The sequence below is a fragment of the Panicum virgatum genome, chromosome 1K (assembly GCF_016808335.1).
Source record: "Panicum virgatum strain AP13 chromosome 1K, P.virgatum_v5, whole genome shotgun sequence".
NCBI lineage: Eukaryota > Viridiplantae > Streptophyta > Magnoliopsida > Poales > Poaceae > Panicum > Panicum virgatum.
Genome location: NC_053136.1, coordinates 16,935,909 through 16,955,116, shown reverse-complemented (window position 1 = coordinate 16,955,116; position 19,208 = coordinate 16,935,909). Strand labels below are relative to the sequence as shown.

At 43.2% G+C, this 19,208-nt stretch overlaps 1 protein-coding gene across 2 annotated transcripts; it reads left to right on the top strand.

The window, feature by feature from the left end:
- Positions 1-9,884: 9,884 nt before the first annotated feature.
- Positions 9,885-13,306, top strand: LOC120697725 (probable inactive nicotinamidase At3g16190). 2 transcript variants are annotated; one of them, XM_039981038.1, is made up of 5 exons: positions 9,885-10,042; positions 10,150-10,269; positions 12,086-12,317; positions 12,581-12,697; positions 12,879-13,302. In XM_039981038.1, the coding sequence occupies exons 1-5, from the start codon at positions 9,989-9,991 to the stop codon at positions 12,947-12,949; spliced, it is 594 nt and encodes a 197-aa protein (XP_039836972.1). In that variant the 5' UTR covers positions 9,885-9,988; the 3' UTR covers positions 12,950-13,302. The 2 variants fall into 2 exon arrangements, with proteins under 2 accessions (XP_039836972.1, XP_039836980.1); XM_039981046.1 differs by having other exon boundaries at positions 9,925-10,042; positions 12,853-13,306.
- Positions 13,307-19,208: the final 5,902 nt, after the last annotated feature.

Genomic DNA, 19,208 nt, shown 5'->3' with positions numbered 1-19,208 from the left:
GCTAGCTGAGCCAATTGAGTTTCGGGCATCTTGTTGAAACTCAGCTGGTTCTTGATAGCAGTGGGGAATCCGTCAATCTTGGTATGGATGGTCTCCATTGATTTGTTTGCAGCAGCCAACTTCTTCTGAAGGGACTCATTGATCTTCGTTTGGCCGTAGGCAAGATCTCTCAAGGTAGGTTGGTTAGGATTGAAAGAATTTCAATTTCCATTACCTCCTTAATAATATGGGCGTGGTTGATTCCACCCCTGAATTCCTTGTTTACTAAACCCATTGTTATTACCATTGAGATATAACGCTTCTTCTTGGATTTTCGGGCAATTATCTCCCGAATGTCCAACATTCCTGCAGACCTCGCACGTCATGCGAGTTTTCAAGGCTTGAAGTGTTTACATTTGAGCCTTATCTTGGAAATAATCCTTGAATTTCTTGAGGAGGAGATGAATCTTCATAGCGAGCATGTCGGCCTCCTTGACGGAGTGCATGCCTCGCTGTCGTGGTTGGAGGCGATCATCGCTCCAACCTTGGTTGGACACCATCTTCTCGATTAATGATGTAGCTCTTTCAATGGTCGGCAAGAAGAAAGCTCCACCCGCAGCGGCATCATCATGATCACGGGATGATTGCCTCAACCCGTTGTAGAAGTTCTGAAGAATGAGCCAATTGTCCATTGCGTGGTGCGGACACGCTAGAATGTACTCCTGAAGTCTCTCCCAAGTTCTGGGAATTGACTCATTTGTTGCCTGCTGGAAGATCGAAATCCGTCCACGAAGAGCATTGGTTTTGCCCGTCGGGAAGAATTTCGTAAGGAACGCCTCGACATACTTGCCCCAAGTGTCCACAGCAGACTTGTTAGCATAAAACCATTGTTTCGCTCTCCCTAAGAGAGAGAACGGAAACAGACGGAGCCGGATTGCATCTTGCGATACACCCTTGATAACAAAAGTACTGCAGAGCTCCAGGAACTGCTGGAGATGAGCGCTGGCATCCTCATTGGCCTTGCCATAGAAAGGGCTATCCTGCACCATCATAATGAGACCCGTCTTGATCTCGAAATTTTCCCCTCCGGTGTTAACCTCGGGCCCGGTAGGGATCTGGTTAGCAGACGGAGCAGAGTAATAACAGAGTGTCTTCTAGGGCCATAGCTTGAGAAGCTGATGACGATGCGATGACTGGTTCGACTACTGAGAATGGTCTCTGAGGTGATACGAGACGAGCTCGAGTCCTTCTCAGAAGTGACTCTGGATCGGAATGAAAGTTTTGCGGCAAGTCGAAACCGGTCATATACTACCCTGTTTTCATATCAACAAAGACAAAAAAACAAATCCAAGTTAGCTTGTTTAGCAAGCGAATACTAATTTCAATTTTGTTCATAACTTTGTCTATATAGTTCAATCTATGCCTTCCCCGGCAACGGCGCTAAAAATGCTTGTTGGCGCCTACCAGCGTCACCACAGGGAAAACAGCGATGACACCCGCAGACGCCAATTGGGGTGGCAGGTATTTCATGAACCACAAATAAATCCGCAAGCGCATGAAATACCGCTATAGCATTTTACCCGGGAGTATACCGGGGTGTCATTTATATTTCCGCAGGGAAGGCGGTGACTGAAGAGATATAGACTAGTTGATGAACTTTATCTAGATTGGATATTCTCTTGCATAAACAGGGGTAAGATAGAAAACATGGTAGAAGGTAGTGTGACACACACACAAACTACCCTCTAGATAAATAACTAAAAGAAAGGAAAAGATGCTTTAGGCCAGGAGCAAGGTAGAAATTAGAGCTCGAGTCAACTATTCTAGGCTAGCTATATCTATGCCATCTTATGGTTAGATCGTCAGAGATTAAACTACACAATAGGAAGACCGCTATCGAAGTAATGAGAGAAGCCCATACACCCTGGCGGCTTTATGCACCTCCTACCCCCCGTACCGAATGTGGAAGATTACTAGGGCTCGAACAGGGCTGTCACCACCTACCGGCTACCTCTACAAACCGTGGGTATAGTTGACATCCAGCAACTCTTAGCTAATCTAGACACCATGTCTGCACAAGTAAGTGATACTCTAGTGTCCCGCGCGGAGCCCCCACCCTCCGGATGGACTGACATCACACTATAGCAAACATACGAATACTGGAGCAGTTGATAGAGTTCTAAGGCCGATATATTAACCATCACAAGCACAGGGCGATCATGCAATGCAAGCATTAAACAATAACGCAACCAGATCAAGAAGCATATATCTGATAACTCAAAACATACTTCGAGCAGATATCGGTAACCATAGTCTAATTCTATTACAAACAACCGAATATTATAAGAGAGAGCTAGAGATGAACCCATACCAGAACTCTCGAGCAACTCCGGCAACTCGATGACTCCTAGGCTTCTCCTAAACTCCACTAAGCCTAAAGAGTACGCAAGATAAGCAAGAGAGGTGAGTATGGAGAGGGGGTGGGTGTGTGTGTGTTCTAATCTCTACCCCCCTATATTTATAGCAGGGAGCCACGGGTGAGAAGCTGCCAATCCTCGGTGAACCACCATTGGGAGCCTATGAGACGTCGCCACGTGGCAGGTTTAAGTCGGTGGGGCCCATGGGCTGGTCGGCCGGCCGGCCTGCTGGTAGCGCCCACCGCCCCCAACTGCCCGGGGTTGGGCTTGTCTAGGCCTGGCCTTGTCTGAACACCGGGGCTTGCCTTGTCTTAACTGGGTTTGTTTCAGTTCTTGGGCTACACTTGGTCCAGTTGAGCCTGAATCGATGCTCTGATATTTTTTGTGATTTTATGTCGGGCCAAAGTGTGCTTGCAACCTGTATATTAGCTCAAAAACACAACTTGCATTTTCTAGAAGGTGAAGTGTGGTTTAGGAACTTTATTGGATATAGATGCGTGTAAGAAATGCAAACTCTCATGATTTTCTGATCAAGTTGACGCCTGAAAATGGTCGTTAGTGAGCATCAACACTGACCATCTTGGCCGGCTGACCCTAGTTGGGTGCGAACAAACCATAGCTTCGGCTGAGGGACTGGTAAGTGAGCCCTGATGTTAGTTGTAGGTGAGCCGGCCTTGTTGTAGCGAAAATGGCCTCTCATGCCATATTTCAATATAATGTTTTGGCGATTGATGACACACGCAACACTTGAACTAATGTGTTTGCTTAGATGATATACTCAGGCTTTTAGGTTCAAGTGATGACAAAGAGAAGAGAGGCGAAGCTAGGCCCGAAGGGCCGCCCCTACGGGGGTTCCGCCCCTCGCGGGTCTCAGGGCAGCGCCCTGAAACCTAAAAGAAATCAAGTCACCGGTTGAACCGACGCCAAGCAAATTACACACGTCGGTGCATTGACTTGAGCACATCTGGGAGTTTTAGTATCACCGGATGAACCGACGTAAGGCAAAATGTACTCATCGGTGCAATGACAGAGATGGCCTGCGGGCTAGGGTTTGGCACCGGATGAACCGACGATAGGAAGTTTGAATACGTCGGTGCAATGGCAGAAGCAGACCAAGAAAAATGCATACATCGGATGAACCGATGATGCACCGGTTAATGGCGTCGGTGCAGTTGTCCAGAGAGTTTGTTTTTCAAGGATCAGAGGACAGTTGCACTCACCGGTTAAACCGACGCTAATATTACATACACCGGTCGATTGCGTCGGTTGATTGCCCGTAACGTAACGGCTAGTTTTCAGTGGGCAGTTTAGTATCACCGGTTAAACCGACGATGGCAATTTGGGGAGCATCGGATTAACCGGTGTTAAGCACATTTCTGGCAGCTTTTCCCCAACGGCTATATTTGCTTGTGCTGCCTATATATAGCCCCAAGGCCGCACCATTTGAGTGGGCTGGAGTTCAAAGAAGTATACTAGAGCTAAAGATCATCTCCAACCACCATAGAGCTTCATTGTACATCATATAGGCTTAAGCACACTTGTTAGAGTGCTTAGTGCTTGATTAGGGATTAGTTCTTGCGAGAGCTCCCTTGAGAGAAGTCTTGCTGCGGCAAGCAAACACTTGTACTCGTCGTGTGACCCTCCGACTTGGTGTGGAGTGGCAACGACACTTTGTGCGGGGAAGGAGGCCCCTACTTGGTGTTAAAGCTCCAAGATAGTGAAGACGGTGCCGTGGTGACGGTGCCGTGGTGACGCTTCGAGATAGACGGTGGCGGTGACCTCGTCTTTGTGACTTGGTGTCACTTAGCCTTTGCTTGTCGGGAGCCTTGGAGGCGTGGCAAGACGGTGATCAAGCGAAGAGACTCGGTATCACACTTGTTCTTTGTGAGCAAGTGGCCGTGGACGTAGGGAGGGACTTTGGTGTCCTAACCGAACCACGTTAAATCGTGTGTCTTGGTGTCTTCACGGGAGTTTGCATATCCTCTCCCTTACCGCTTTACTTACCGCATTACGTTTCTGCATTTACTCTTTCTTGCTTACCTTTACTTTCCTAGTTAGTTTGATTAGGATTGACTATAGGTTGCAAGTCTTTTGGGGTAAGTAGAGGGTAGCATAGATAAACCTTAGTCATAACTAGCATGTGTATGACGTGTTAGGTTTATCTTATGCAATTAGATTGAGCCCTAGGATAGAAAAGCGATTAGCGACCCTATTCACCCCCTCCCCCTCTAGGGTCGGACACCCCGGTGATCCTTACACTTGTCATAAGTCAATTGCACCTGTTGGTGGACCCTTTGATCCACGTGAGCCTAAATTCTACGCTCTGATTGTTCGACGTATTTTTCCTTGGATCATGGGTTTTCTTGTAGCTTCATTTCTGCTCAGTTTTCAGCATTGCATATTTTCCCAAGGCATATTCAGTTTTGGCAATGATTTGGACAAGAATACGTGTAAGAAATACAAACTCTCTAGATTTTCTGATCAAATTGACCCTCAAAAATAGTCCATAGCGAGCATCAACAGCATTACTGCAACCTCAAGAATTTTGGTCTCTTTTTACCTCTCACTATTTCAGGAATGAACGAATTCCTTGTGGATGAGTTTTGGCGGACTTAGAGTATACTGATATCAAAGAAGTTTACTCAGAAATATAGACTTGCGAATCAATGTGCAATAAAAGCAGGTTTTTAGTACCAAAGATATCAGTTTCCACTTCATTGTTTACTTCTTTGTTAGATGTCAACATGCGCTGATTTATATAGATGTTTTCCAAGATGTTGCTTTTGTTGTCACAATGTGGTAATGGTGTTGTGAATTATGTAAACATTTTCAGTTGCATCATGCATGGTTTTTTAAGGAAGTTCCTAACACCTGTTTGTGGAATAATGTTTCTATACAAACTTACATCAAATGACATAATTAAGAGAAAAGCATTTCACTACAATAAAATTAACAACAATGATAATAATAAAGTATCTATAACGCTGGAGCTAGCCACAAATACAAGGGGGCTCATTTTCTCCTCTCCTTACCCCCCCCCCCCCCCCTCTTCTTCCTTATTTCTCCTTAAAAATGGAGGGGGAGGGGGGCTCCATTGTTTGTGGGGGTCTAGGGGAGCTAGAGCCCCCGTAGACTCACTGCTGAATCCATCCCTGATGGTAAAGAATACAACCTTACTTTTTTGGTGAGCTATACTAGTAACTAGATAGAAAATCACATTTTACAAGTGTCAACTTTTGATGGAGACTAGAGTGAAAATTGAGCAACAACTTGCTACTTAAAGGTGTGAGTCCCACGTGTATTGCTTGGTCAAAGGTGAGTTTCTCCATATGTTTGTGCTGTTACTCACAATGCTGTTTTAGATATTTATCAGCTTCCTACTTTTACTTTACGAAGGTTTGATGTGCTATTGATTTTTTTATAAGATAGTTTGATGTTGTATTACCACCAAGTTTATTATGGAATGAATCAAGCCCTACTTTATTATGAGATGCCCACGTCTTTTTGGTTACATGAATCACTAGTTAGTTTATTTGAAGGTTTATTAAGTTGCTTACATTTTTTCTCTTTATTTCTTTGTTATTAATTATTAGGTGGTCAGTTTTTAAAAATGATCCACGATAATTTTTTCAAGCTCGCTACTAAAAAAACAATTTGTAGCAACGCTCTGTTCGTTAGGAGCAGGTCAAAAAGTAACCCATTCCTACAAGGGAGTAGATATAATATAGCTTTTGACCTGTCTTGAAAATGCTGGCGGGTAGGGGAGGTGACCCGCCCCTAAAAATATCATTTATAGGGGCGGGTCACCCCACCTGCCCTTGAAAATAGCCGTCAAAAGCTACAAGATCGCTTCTTCCTACTCCTGAGCAGGGTTTAATTATCCGACCGGTGACCGGTAACCGCCGGCCTCCGGTTCCGGTATACCGGTCCGGTTTGGCCGGTTACCGGTCGGAACCGGTCAAATCCAAATTTGAATTTAAACTTCCCAGTTCAATCGGTTTGTACCGGTATACCGGCCGGTTTGACCGGTATACCGGCCGGTTTGACTGGTAACCGGTCAAATTCAAATTTTTTTTCTTTTTTGGTTTAAATTCAAATGCCCGCAAAGTATACTAAATAAATGTTTGTATAACATATTTTAGTCTAAATGAACCCTACAATCCTCTTTTGTACTACTTTTACATTATATTTGTATACTTTTGTATGCACGCTTTTTTTTGTTTAACTTCAAATCCCTGCAAACTATACTAAATGAACGAATTTTTGAGAAAATTTGACACCATTAGATTCATCGCACCTTGAAATATTTTTTGGGAATTTTTCATTTTTTTGAATTTAAATTTAAATTTTGAATTTGGACCGGTTTCATACCAGACCAAACCGGAACCGGTCCGGACCGGTTTGACCGGTAACCGGTCAAACCGGACCGGTTACCGACGGTTTGGTTAACCATGCTCCTGAGAGCCCATTGCTTGCTCAGGGGAGGTGCTGCCCAAAGTTCCATAGAAAAGAAAAAAGGGTGTGAGGGCTTTAAACTTGATTTCCTTCAAGTTGGGAGATCTAGGAGGTAAGTTTATGCTAATTCTGTATCATTTCTAAGCTCTTTTGTTAGCTTAAGGCTCAAATGCAGCTCTCTTTGCCTCTAGCTAGATCTAAATCTTCATGGTGTAGATTTGCCATTTGAGGCAACATTTGCCTCAAACTTTTCGATGAAATTGTGCTATTTTAGTAGGAGAACAAGATTATGTAATCATTTGGATTCGATGTATAAGTTTGACCCTCATTCCTAAGTAAATAATTTTCTATATCTATGAAGGAGAGAGAAGAATATTTTTATGTCCATTTACGGCTCCATTTCCTTTGAAAAAAGATTTTATTTATTTTTTCTATATTTGCATGATTTTTTCTAAAATTTAGTGGCACAATAATATGTTGGGTTTTGGTTTTTTATTTAGTATTAGTTAAATTGACTTTTTTCAATATCTAGGCATATATATAGAAGTATATATTTGTATCCATTGAAGGCTCCATTTCCTCTGAGAAAATATTGGATTTATCTTTTCTCGATCTTTACACATATGCATGTTATTCTTTTTCAAGATTCAGTTATACCATAATAGTTGGGTTTTGATTTTTGTATTTAGTACATGTTAAATTGATTTTTTTTTCAACATCTACGCATATATAGAAGTACCCATTTATGGACATTTAGGGCTCCATTTTCTTCAAGAAAAGGATTTAATTTTTTCTATATTTACATAAATGCATGGTTATTTTAATCCATTTAAGTTATTTTTTGTTGTGCAGAGATAGATAGGACATGGATGCACAAAGCACGAAGGACGGACATCTATTTCTGTGAAAAACTTAATAAATTCATTAAAGCCGCGGAGAACCACACAAAAAATAAAACTGAGAAGACAGTCGATATCTTGCCCATGCAAAACCAGCAATAATGCTCCCCCTCCGATGTATAGTCCACTCGATGAAATCATACAAGAAGAGTAGTTTAAACAAGATGTTTGATGCTTATGATGATTTTGATGGTGGTGGCAATGATGATGATGGTGTTGGTGGATTCCATGGCGATAGTGTTGATGAGGGGGCCATCGCTGGTGACAGTACTAATGACAAAATTGATGACGGTGATTTCCTGGGCCAGTTGTTGCGTCACACAAAAGCGGAGCTATTGGTTGGTAGTGCCAAGAGGTTAGCTAGTGTGTGTGTGTTGTATTTCCATATGATGTAATTTTGCATGCGTAATTATATAATTATGAACCATGTTCCATGTCGATCACTGTGACAATCGATCATGAACTAGCTTGATACTTCCAAATTGGTGGGAATCCAAATTATAAAAAATAGTGGGAAACCTACTCAAAAAATTTAAATCAAATCTATAAATTTTTTGGTGGGCTGGGCATTTGCTACATTTTCAGGGGCGGGCCACCCCCAACCCGCCCGGTTCGCCCCTACAAAATCGGTTTCCAGAGGCAGGTGAGGGGTTTACCCACCCCTGGAAACGTACCACCTCTGTAAACAGTTACTTTTAGCTGCGAGATACAGGGGCGGGTACCGCACCCGCCTCTACAAATGTTGTTTCACCTGCCCCTAAACACTTTCTGTAATAGTGACTCTAAGTCGTTGCTTGGTTTCTTTTTCCATGAGATACTCCACCTTTTTCCTTGAGAAAATCTCACGGCCTCTAATTTTGAACAAAGGGAGTAGAATTGTGTGAAAGCTTTTTTGATCAACAGGAGTATAACATTTCAGGCTTAACAGCTACCAGCATGGTACGCGTATCTCTACAACATGCCGGAGTGTTTGTGACTCGGCCCTTAGCCAATTGCTACCAGCATGGTACTTCATCTCCCCTTGTGCTGCTGCCCATGGAGGAGCTCACAGACAGGCGCCCTGGGTTCGCTCCCATGCAGCGGTGGCCATGGCGCTGAATAGTAGTTGTAGCGGGCCGGGGTTGGATTTACGATGAACTGTGTCAAATGTGGACCGGAGGTAGTGCAATTGAGGACATCTTTTCTGTGACGGTGGGATTTAGGGATGGAGAGCTTGCCAGGATGATGAAGCACACCTCTAATCATAGGACAAATGGACATCCCAACCAAATCGCTCGGTTTCGGGTCAGCAATCAAGTCTAGAGAGACTAGGGGTACAACCTCACTGTAGCACGATAATGACGCTTCCATCAGTGAGCACATGCATATGTAGCACGAGAATGACCTTCCATCAATACTGTAGGGTTATATGTGTTGTATAGATGAAATGGTAAGAAAGCTATGTGCGAAACTAGAGGTGATGTGTTCAACCCCATGCACCGTAGAGTTTGATGCACCGTAGAGTTTGATTTGGTTTGCGACAACTACCTTTTTAGCTCCGAAGACCCTTTAGTCCCGATTATTAAACCCAGACTAAAGGGCCGAGCGTTTAGTCACGAACTCCTAGTCCGGTTCGAAAATCGGGATTAAAATGAGCTGTGGACCCGGGCTAAATAAAAGATCTGTTTAGTAGTTAGGTCAACCACAATGTTGTAAAAGGTTTAGCATTAGGCAATAAATGCAGCGCTACTTGTGAGCAACAAACATCTAGAAATGCACCGTAAGAAAAGATTCCTTGTGGTGCGTCGTAAGCTTAGAGCTGAACATAAGCAATGGAAAAACATTTTCTGTCACTTCATCTCTCCCTCACGCAGGCATTAGCTATTGCCGATTTTATTTGGACCCCACCTTAAGGTGCACTGACCATTTACCACAGGAGCTGCCCTTTATTGCTGACTGCATCTACTATTTCGTTCGCAATCATTGATTATTGATTAGTATGTGCAGGACCATTTGTGCTCTACTAGAGTTGGGCGCAATGTGATTATCACTGGTACAGTACTTCATTTCTCTTTTGCATTTTTTTCATAAAGTTTGTGATTTATGACGTCACGCTTGCCTTTGCTGCCGTGTCTCGGTGTTTCTCCTACCTATCGCCCTATAAATTGCTCCACCACCCTATAGAACCCACACACGATCTCTCTGTCCCAAATTAAAAACCCCGAGTTGCCTCTTCTTCCATTGCAGCTAGCGATCCATATGGGGGCTGCCAATAAGTGGAGCGACACTGCCATGCTCGTCATCGACATGCAGGTAATAAAAACAGGGTCCTCTTGGCTCCTTAGCTTGGCCTTGACTCTTGCGTTTGGTGGTGGCTGATTTATTTTAAGATCTGATGGCACTGTGTTGATTGGCTGCAGAAGGAGTTCGTAGACCCGGCAATGAGCAGCCTGGCGTTCCTGGCCGGCGGGGAGGCCATCCTCCCGGCCGTTACCCAGGCCGTCGAACTTGCGCGGGAGCGCGGTATCTTCGTTGTCTGGGTCGGTCTCTCACAAGAGCTATTTTTTTAATAATTCAGGGGTGGGGGGTCTCCACTTAATTAATCGAAGAGTCAAAGGGTCGCCAAAACAAGTACTCCCTACCAGGGGTGGTACGAAGTGAGGAGAAAAAAAATCGAGACCTATTAAAACATGTGGCCACGTATATATGGGTTCAACGCAATCCCATGAATTTTGCAAAAGTTTACAAGAAACATTTTAATCCCCGAGCAAGGTCTCGTTTGGATACTTTATAATAATCCCCTCTATCCTAAAAGAGCTGTTCATTTAGCATTCAAAAGTTGTCCTATAAAGAATATCTTTTTAGCTTGCAGTGAGATCTATTTAAGTTAAAACAATGCTAAATACTAAGAAAAAATTGTATAGAGAAGTGTGTGGAGCTCATCAAATGCTTAGCCGATTCTACTTTTCTAATTCCAATGCATATGTATTTATTGAGGATCTATATAACCAAATAAATAATATAATTTTCAATCATAACTGCTGCAAGTACTTAGAGGCAACGAGTTATTTTTCATGATTAATAATGTTCTTAAAATTTTCTAAAAGAATAGTCTTTTTAGGACAGAGGGAGTACGTTAGAAGGGGCTAGAAAAATTAGTTTATTTTCCACAACAATCCATGTTTGTTGAGTGTTAGAACTTAATTAACTACAATCAAAACTTTAGCTTAGTGTAATCATGATCACTAATCATAACTTAATGCGGAAATCAATTAATTGAGGAATAACCAAAGCCTATAGATGTTATCGGCGCCTCCATAGTTGTAGCAGTAGCAGATGTAGATTTACCAGATTAGAAGCTTGTTGCTCCAAATCGATGAAGAACTTGATCAAAAAGTTGATGAATAACCTGAACAAGTTGTGGTAGTCGAGCTTTCAACCCCTAGATTAAGAACATTAACTGATCGGTTTTTTGGCTAATTACATGGTTACATAGGTATCCCCTCTCCATCTCATATCTTTACGCATTATTGTGGGGCCGGAGCCAACTCCTAGTTGGTTACGTTAGATACACGATCACGACACACGAAAACTGATTTGCGTCTTATAATTCTACATGTCAACTTATTTAATTTCTGCTTATCCCGAGATAAAAAAAAATCCAACATTAGTGATGACCTGAAACGCGACAAAGAAATAGAGTACAGTGCTACTGAATGTGCAGAAATTCTTTCTTCATTTCTCCTTCTTGATATTATTTAAGAAAACACATAGAGTTGGTGTGCTTACTAAAGTGGGACAGGATTACGCCATTCTGATCTGCTCTACAGTAGTAACTCAGTAAGTAAGGTTATCATTCCTGTCATTTCTGCAAACAAATCTGGCCCACCCCATCGACATGTTCTGTGGCATCTTCCCACAGCATGTTGCTGATGCTCACTCTAGGCTTAAAGCATCTCCAAGAGCTCTTGTATCTTGGATGAATTTTTTAAAAAAAGAAAAGGAAGATAAATAACTTCAATCTAACAGAAATTCTATCTACCTCATCTTTTATCCTCATTTTCTATCCAAGAGTGCCGTTGGTCATCTTTGCCTAGTGTTGAGCCCTAACCATCTCTTTTTGGATATTGGAGAAGTTGGATTTCATCCATTTTTCACTAGCTATTTCATTTTACATAATAGTTATATCAGAATTTTAGTTATTCATAGATACAAGAGCTCTTGGAGATGCTCTTATTACGACTTGTAGGCTAACCTCTATCAAGTAGTAGCCGCTACAGTATCCTGAGACACTGATGGATTTGTCCTTTCGGAAACAAAGACTCTGATTGGGACTAGCAAACAACTGCAACGTAGGTTGTGAGAGAGCATGACCCTGATGGTAGGGACGTTGAGCTCTTTCGCCGGCGCTTCTACTCCGGGGGAAAGGGCCCCGCGATGAAAGGTTCCCAAGGCGCAGAGATGGCTGATGGGCTTGTCATCAAAGAAGAGGACTACAAGCTGGTGAAAACAAGGTTCAGCTCTTTCTTTGCCACAAACCTGGATTCTGTCCTCAAAACTTCAGGGATCAAGAACCTGGTTGTTGTTGGTAAGCACTGCTGATTCTTTTTCTTTCATTTGCTAAGCTCATACAGAGATGGATAAGTGAACAAAGACTGCAAGGCTGAAACTTGAATAAATGTGCAGTTCCTTCTCTTCCAGAGTACGCAGGCAGCTTGTTAAATGCCATCGTCCATATGCGTTACTCTAATAATTTGTTTTGTGCCTGACCCAATCTTATTGTTTTGTTATTCTAATTTTTCCTATCAAAAAAATAAATAATTTTTGTGCGTGTATGTGTTGAATTTTCAGGGGTTCAAACACCAAATTGTGTCCGGCAGACTGTCTTTGATGCTGTCGCACTTGACTATGAGAAAGTTACGGTTATTGTGGATGCAACAGCTGCTGCTAGCCCAGAAATCCAAATGGGTGAGAACTCGTTCATACCTTCCACTTCCACTTTGTTTGTTGATGCAACATTTAGCTGTTGAATTTGGCGGCACCAATGTTTGTTAGACGAGAAGAACTGAAACTGTCTTATCTATTTACAATCTATGTGTTGCCCCCCTCAACGATCACTGAAGGCATTTACAATCTATGTGTTGCCCAGCAAACGTCAGAGACATGAAGAACATTGGGGTGGAGACACCAACCTTGGAAGACTGGAGTCGTCAGGCTTGATTGTGCTTCATGCTCAGCACCAACGAGACATCGATCAGACTCGACGTGTGGTTCTTCAGAAAAGAAGAATATGGTTGGTTTTACTTCGATATGAGTGTGTGTAATTATATTTTACTGTCATGTGCCACATGTTATATGCATGTGCAGAAACTTGTAATAATCCCTCATGCACAGAGTTCGGATCAGTTCACTGTACCATGGTGATGCTCTGTCTGAAACAGAGCAAATCAAATCGTGTGGCGCTAATCAAATTGTAGTAGAGTGCAGATCCTGATGCAGATTGGAGCCGTTATTAAGAAGTGTGTTTGGCAAACAAAAAAGATAAATAAAATGAAAAACCATATGTCGCCTCAGGAAGTATGGTAAATGTTGTTTTCATTGGGTTAGTATTTGTATTAGTTTTTTTATTACTGTATTAGATTTTTTTTGGTGGCAGGCAAGTGTTTTCGTGCCGCCAAATCTGTCATCGCAAGTGGGGCGCGGTTAGGCATCGCTTGAGGCCATGAGATTCATATCCATCACCCAAAGGATCTCAGTTGGGCCATTCTCAGCCCAATTAATCTGGCAGTTGACTATTTTGGTGGACTGTATATTTGCATGTGAGGTAAAAACAAAATTGATGATGTCATCATGCATGCATACAAGTGCAAAAACTAAAAAAAAGTTATGGACTCCAAACTGAGAATTAAAATTAAATTTTGATTGCACTATTGAGTTTTTTGCAACGAGATCTTCAAAATAAGATCACACTCGCCTATATTTGCATGTTTTTTTTAAAAAATATTTTTAGTACTAAATAATTAGTTTCTGATACTGGGAACAAAAAGTTTAACAACACGAACAAATAATTATTTTTATGAACAAAAACTTAAACACACCGAACAAATAATAATGTGCAACGAACAAAATATTAAACATTACGAACATTTGTTTGTATAGGATAATAATGGAAAATAAATATCGCGAACAAAAAAATTAACATGGCCGAATAATTTAGTCTGCCAAACGAACAAATAATTTGACATTTCGAATAAATTGGTTACATGCAGATAAATAACATCTAAATACAAAAGGATTGGGTAAAGAAAGAAAAATAGAAGGCAAGAAATACGAAAAATAAAAAAAATAATAGAAATAAATATAAGAAGAAAATAAATAGAAAAGAATAAGAGAAAGTTAGACGGAAGAAAAAGGAATAAGGAGAAGAAGGGAAGATATAAAAAAAAAGAAATATACAGATGCATGCACATACTATTTAGGGGGTGTCTATTTATCGCTTTCTGCGATTGGAACTCGTCCAATCGCAGAAGCGAGCTGCGCCCCCACCGCCGCCGCCCTCCATCGCCGCCACGCTAACCGAGCCCGCCGCCGCGCCGTCTAGCCACCGCCGCGTCATCTTCTCTTCGCCCTCGCCGCCGGCACCGCCCACCGGAGGTCCGGCCCCGCCCGGCCGGCGGCGCTCCCGCGCCGCCGCGCCCTCTGCCGGCCGAGCCGCCTCCACCGCCAGGCTGCCGCCGCCGCCGGGCCCTCCTCTAGATTCGGAGGCCATGGAGCCCTCCAGCAACCCGGAATAATAAGCTCCGCCGCATCCCGCCGCCACCCCGGCCGCCGACGACCTCGTCGGCGGCCGCCCCGCCCACCTCCCACCCCTCGCCGGCCACTCCACCTCGCCGGCGACCGCCCCGCCCACCTCCCACCCCTCGCCGGCCACTCCCTCCCCCACCCCTCCCTCTCGTCTGGCTCGCCGGCCACTTCACCCTCCCCTGGTTCGGGGAGGAAGATGAACAGGGCGGGGCTATTCTTCTGCGACGCATCGGCTGGCAGCCGCGCGTGAATAGCCCCCTACTATTTAGGGCACCGTGTGGTCTAATATATATCCAAGTAGCAGACTAAGTTTGATGGTGCCCACTAATCTGACATCAGGTGGCATATAGACTTGGGCCATGCAACCTGTAAGTGTGGGGTATGTAGCAGGCCAAAAGTTATTGGGCCAGCGCATAATTAATGCTTCAGGCGATATAGCCACCGCGTCGCAAGTGGACGTCCGAGTCGGGCCGTGGGTTTGGTGGGCTGACGACTGGGGAGGACTGGTTTTCCTGTGAGTCGATTTTTTCTGTTGAAGGCCCATGAGGTGGGGGTGACGTGGATGCGGTGCATGCTGAATCGCTTGCTTGAGCTGCGAAACATGTCCTATAGGATGTATGTGACTGTTAGATAGTTTAGTCTTCAAAATTTTATTTTACTTCACAAATATATGAAAGCTAGTTTCACTTGTTTCTAAAATCGTGCTCTATTTATAGTGTCCACTTAAAAATTATTGAGATCCTATGGTCATACTTTAATTTTTTTTTACTAAAAGTTGGTTTGTTATTTATTGTAAGCGGTCTCAGCTTATTTATTATCATCTCCTGTATCGTTTGAGGCTCAATTTAAGACGAACTAAACGAGCCCAGTTGAAGTCGACTCCTGTTACAAACGCCGAATTTTAATTTGTAAATAAAAATGATTTTAATCAAATCATTTTTGAAAGATCTAATAACTCCTAACTAGGAGCCAGAAGATAGAGCATGGTTTTAGAAAGAAGTATGAAACTGTTTTTCATATTTTTTATCTAAAAGAAAATTTATATGATTTTTTCTATGATGAAACCAAATTTAGGAATTTTAGTTGCATATGTTTTCTAAGAAAAAATATCGTTTTTTAATAAATTCCAGTTGACCACTTTAAACTATCAACACAGTCCAATTTACACCTATTTGTGGCTGGTGTGGCGCTACATAGGATTGCTTATATGGCGCCACGTTGGCAAAACCGCCTTTCGCCGAGGGGGTAAATTGGATGATTTCAAAAGTTGCAGGTGTTGAATATCCGTGTTGGTTGAGGGGGGTTAAATGAGATTGTATTAATCGTTGAGGGGGGTTAGAGGGACTTCTAAAAAATTACGTATCGGACATATAGGGATTAATTTTTATAGAGGACTGGAATTTGAGCCCAAGCCCGGTCAGTATAGAGGCTAGATCCCATTTAAATCTGAGGCCTGCAACCGACATGAGCAACTTCTCTGCCATAAAAAAAACTTCTCTATTCTATATATATATATATATATATATATATATATATATATATATATATCCACAGCGTTGTCTCCGTTTGTAGGCTGTGTTGTTCTCACGAGCGTGAAATTTGCTCCGGCGAGATGGCCGTTCCAATTTCCTCCGGCCTGCAGCAAAACGTTGCTGCCAAGAAGCGGGGAACCACCTGGCCGCACAACTCCGACAAGCCCGAAAAGAAACGCGCCTCCGTAGCTAGACCTGCCGCCACCGGACTCGACACAACCAAGAAGTGTCCTGAGCCCGCGCAGCCCGCCGCCACCCACAGCGGTGCCGGCAAGGAAGAAGCACCGGAGTTCGTTCAGGGGACCGCGGCTGCGCCATCCTGCGACAACTCGTCTGCCCCCGATGGTGGGAAGGCAAAAGATTCCAGGGACGAGAGCCCCAAGAACTGCGGTGCCCGGGATGTGGCAGGCGTTGCCTCGGATTCCAGCGGTATCGGACCAAAAAAATGGCTCCAGGCGGCCGCCGCCGCACAGAAGAGGGGAGGGAGGGAGGGAGGAGGAAGGACCAGAAGAGGATCCCGCGGTGGCATGTGACAAGAAGTGCAAGAAATCACCAGAGGCCACCGCCCCATTCTGCAAAAATCCGTCTGCTCGAGGCAGCAGTAAGATCAAAGAATTGGGAATCGGGAGTGCCAAGGACAGAGGTGCGCTGAATGTGGCCGCTATTGCCTCCAACTCCGTCTGCATCGAACCAAAGAAGCGGCTCCTGCTCACCGCCGCCACCACCACTTCCGGCAAGAAGAGGGGAGAGGAAGCAGCAAAAGCGAATCCCGCGGTGGCCAATGCTCCCGGCGACAGGCAATCAGCCGAAGAAGGCAAGAGCAAGCATCGTGGTAGCAGTTGTGAAAGCTCGTTGAACAGCAAGAAAGATGGGGATAAGATGGGTGTCGGCGTCTGGAATTTCATCTCACAGCCATGGATGCAGCAGCAGTGCAGGCCAAAGGTTTGTCCCCAGTTCCCCGGCCGTTTTACCCCCATGACACCATTCTGTTGTTGAAATTGCATTGCAAATCCTTTAACATTGGGGCTGGAATTATGGCAGGGACCAGACTTCTCATGGAACAAGACCTCTTTTCTCAACCCCTTGTTTGAATGTTGTGGTTTAGTTGATCTAATTATTGGCAAGAATTTGAAGCTTCCTCATGTCAATTAACAGGTTTGTTTACATCAGAAAATATTTTGACAAAAAAAAATCCCTAGCTGGTTCCTGAGGAGGCTGTGCTATTCTGCACTCTTTAGCTCCATTTTTGCAATTTAAACTATTTTCTCTGTTAATGTAGAGGACTTCTATATCTAAAGCAAAAGGCCACTATAAGCAACGTTCTATAGCCTGATATAGCCGATCCCGCTATAGCCGCTAAATTAAAGTTTATTTAGTTACCTAAGTCATATAATTAATCTCTATTTATTGTTAGTTTAATATTGAGCTTCGTCATTTACAAAATTTATTATTTCATCAATGATGTAATAAGAGAATGAAGCCCAAGAGTACTTCAGTATATGAAATTTTCTTGATTTCATGTTTATATGCAAAATTACACATAGATTTATACATGGTGTTGACATATAAATCTATAATTGTGAGAAGCTTCTAGAAGATTAGAGAGCATACATGAACCGTTACCATGCTTCATGGTAAAATATGGAATACTCTAGAAATTAGATATTTGTATGGTTAGATAAGTATGGAGAAAATTCTAAAGTTAGATAATTTATAAAGAAGTGTGTAGTGATGAACACATGGCAAAACCATAAGAGCCATGGAGTCCTACAAATATAGGTGCTTACCTCCCCTCTTGCCATATCATGTCATAAGAGGTCTTAAGTAGGAGATAACAAGGTTGCCATGTAGTGTAGTAGTGTCATGATATGGTAGCTACATAAAGAGTGCAAGGGTCTTGTGTTATATTAAGTTATGGTGAATAAAAAATCGAGTTCTCGTATAGAGTTGGTTAGAGTCGCCGATTTCTCCACACATTGTATTTACAAAACTGCTAAATCGGTTAGCTAGGTTGGAAAAAAATAACATGAGCACCTAATCAACATGAGCACAACCCATTTCCATAGCACAATCCGTAGGGCATCGCTGTTGGAAAAAACATGACTTAGTACTTAAACATTTTCAGGATCTATCACCTAATTAACATGAGCACAACCCATTAAAATACAAGAACGAGTTTAGATCTAGACTGGCGAGAAGCGGCATCACGGATGTAGCAGTGCACTAGCCATCTTGGTTAGGGACGAGAGCGACGTAGGAGCTGTAGTCATTCCCATAGATGTACCCAACATAGTCGAAGGAGATCATCGCGGGTACCACCTCCCTTCGGGCCTTCACTGCCACTGTCTAGGGACGGCGACGGGTTGGCGACGGTCTTCAGGAGGCTTCAGCACTGCCACAGATCAGGCGGCTGTAGTGGGGCGGCTAGGTTTTGGACTAGGTTAGACCGAGACTCCAAAAGCCGGGCCCCACTATTTATTATGCGCTGGGCGACCTGGGGCCGCAACCACGTGTTTACGCCTCCGATCAGGGCGCAGAACAGGATCTAAAGGCATCATTATCCTTTCTCCCATTTTTTTCTCATTTTCTGGATTTTCGACATTTTTTACTACAAAAAAATTCCAACAATCACCGCATCGGCGCGCCGCCGCCGCGACGACGCACCATCTCGAGACAGGCTGCTACGTGCTGATCGCTTGAACCGTAAGTTAGTGCTGCTTACTGGTTACTGCTAGTCTGCCACAAGTCATTATACTTCTTTTTTAATGGATAAATGATGAATCAATTGATAATTGGTTGATGTTTGATGTAGGTGTTTATTGTTTCAAGATAAAATCATGTCTTCTGCAAATCGGTCTAGAAAATATAATTCGGGTTCTCAAAAGCGTAAAAGAAAGCTATGGATAGATTTAACTCAATCTCCGAAAGGAGCTATGGATAGATTTATTATAAAAAAATCACAAGTGGTCCTCGAGAATCAAACTATTGATCAAGGTCATGCACCTGCTAGTACGGTTGACAATGATATTACAGATAGTCATGCATCAGAGACTGAAAATAATATTGAGGGTCAGCAACCTCCTACTGATAACACAAACAGGCAAACCGATAATGACAGATAATTTGAATACTTCTCCCATTGC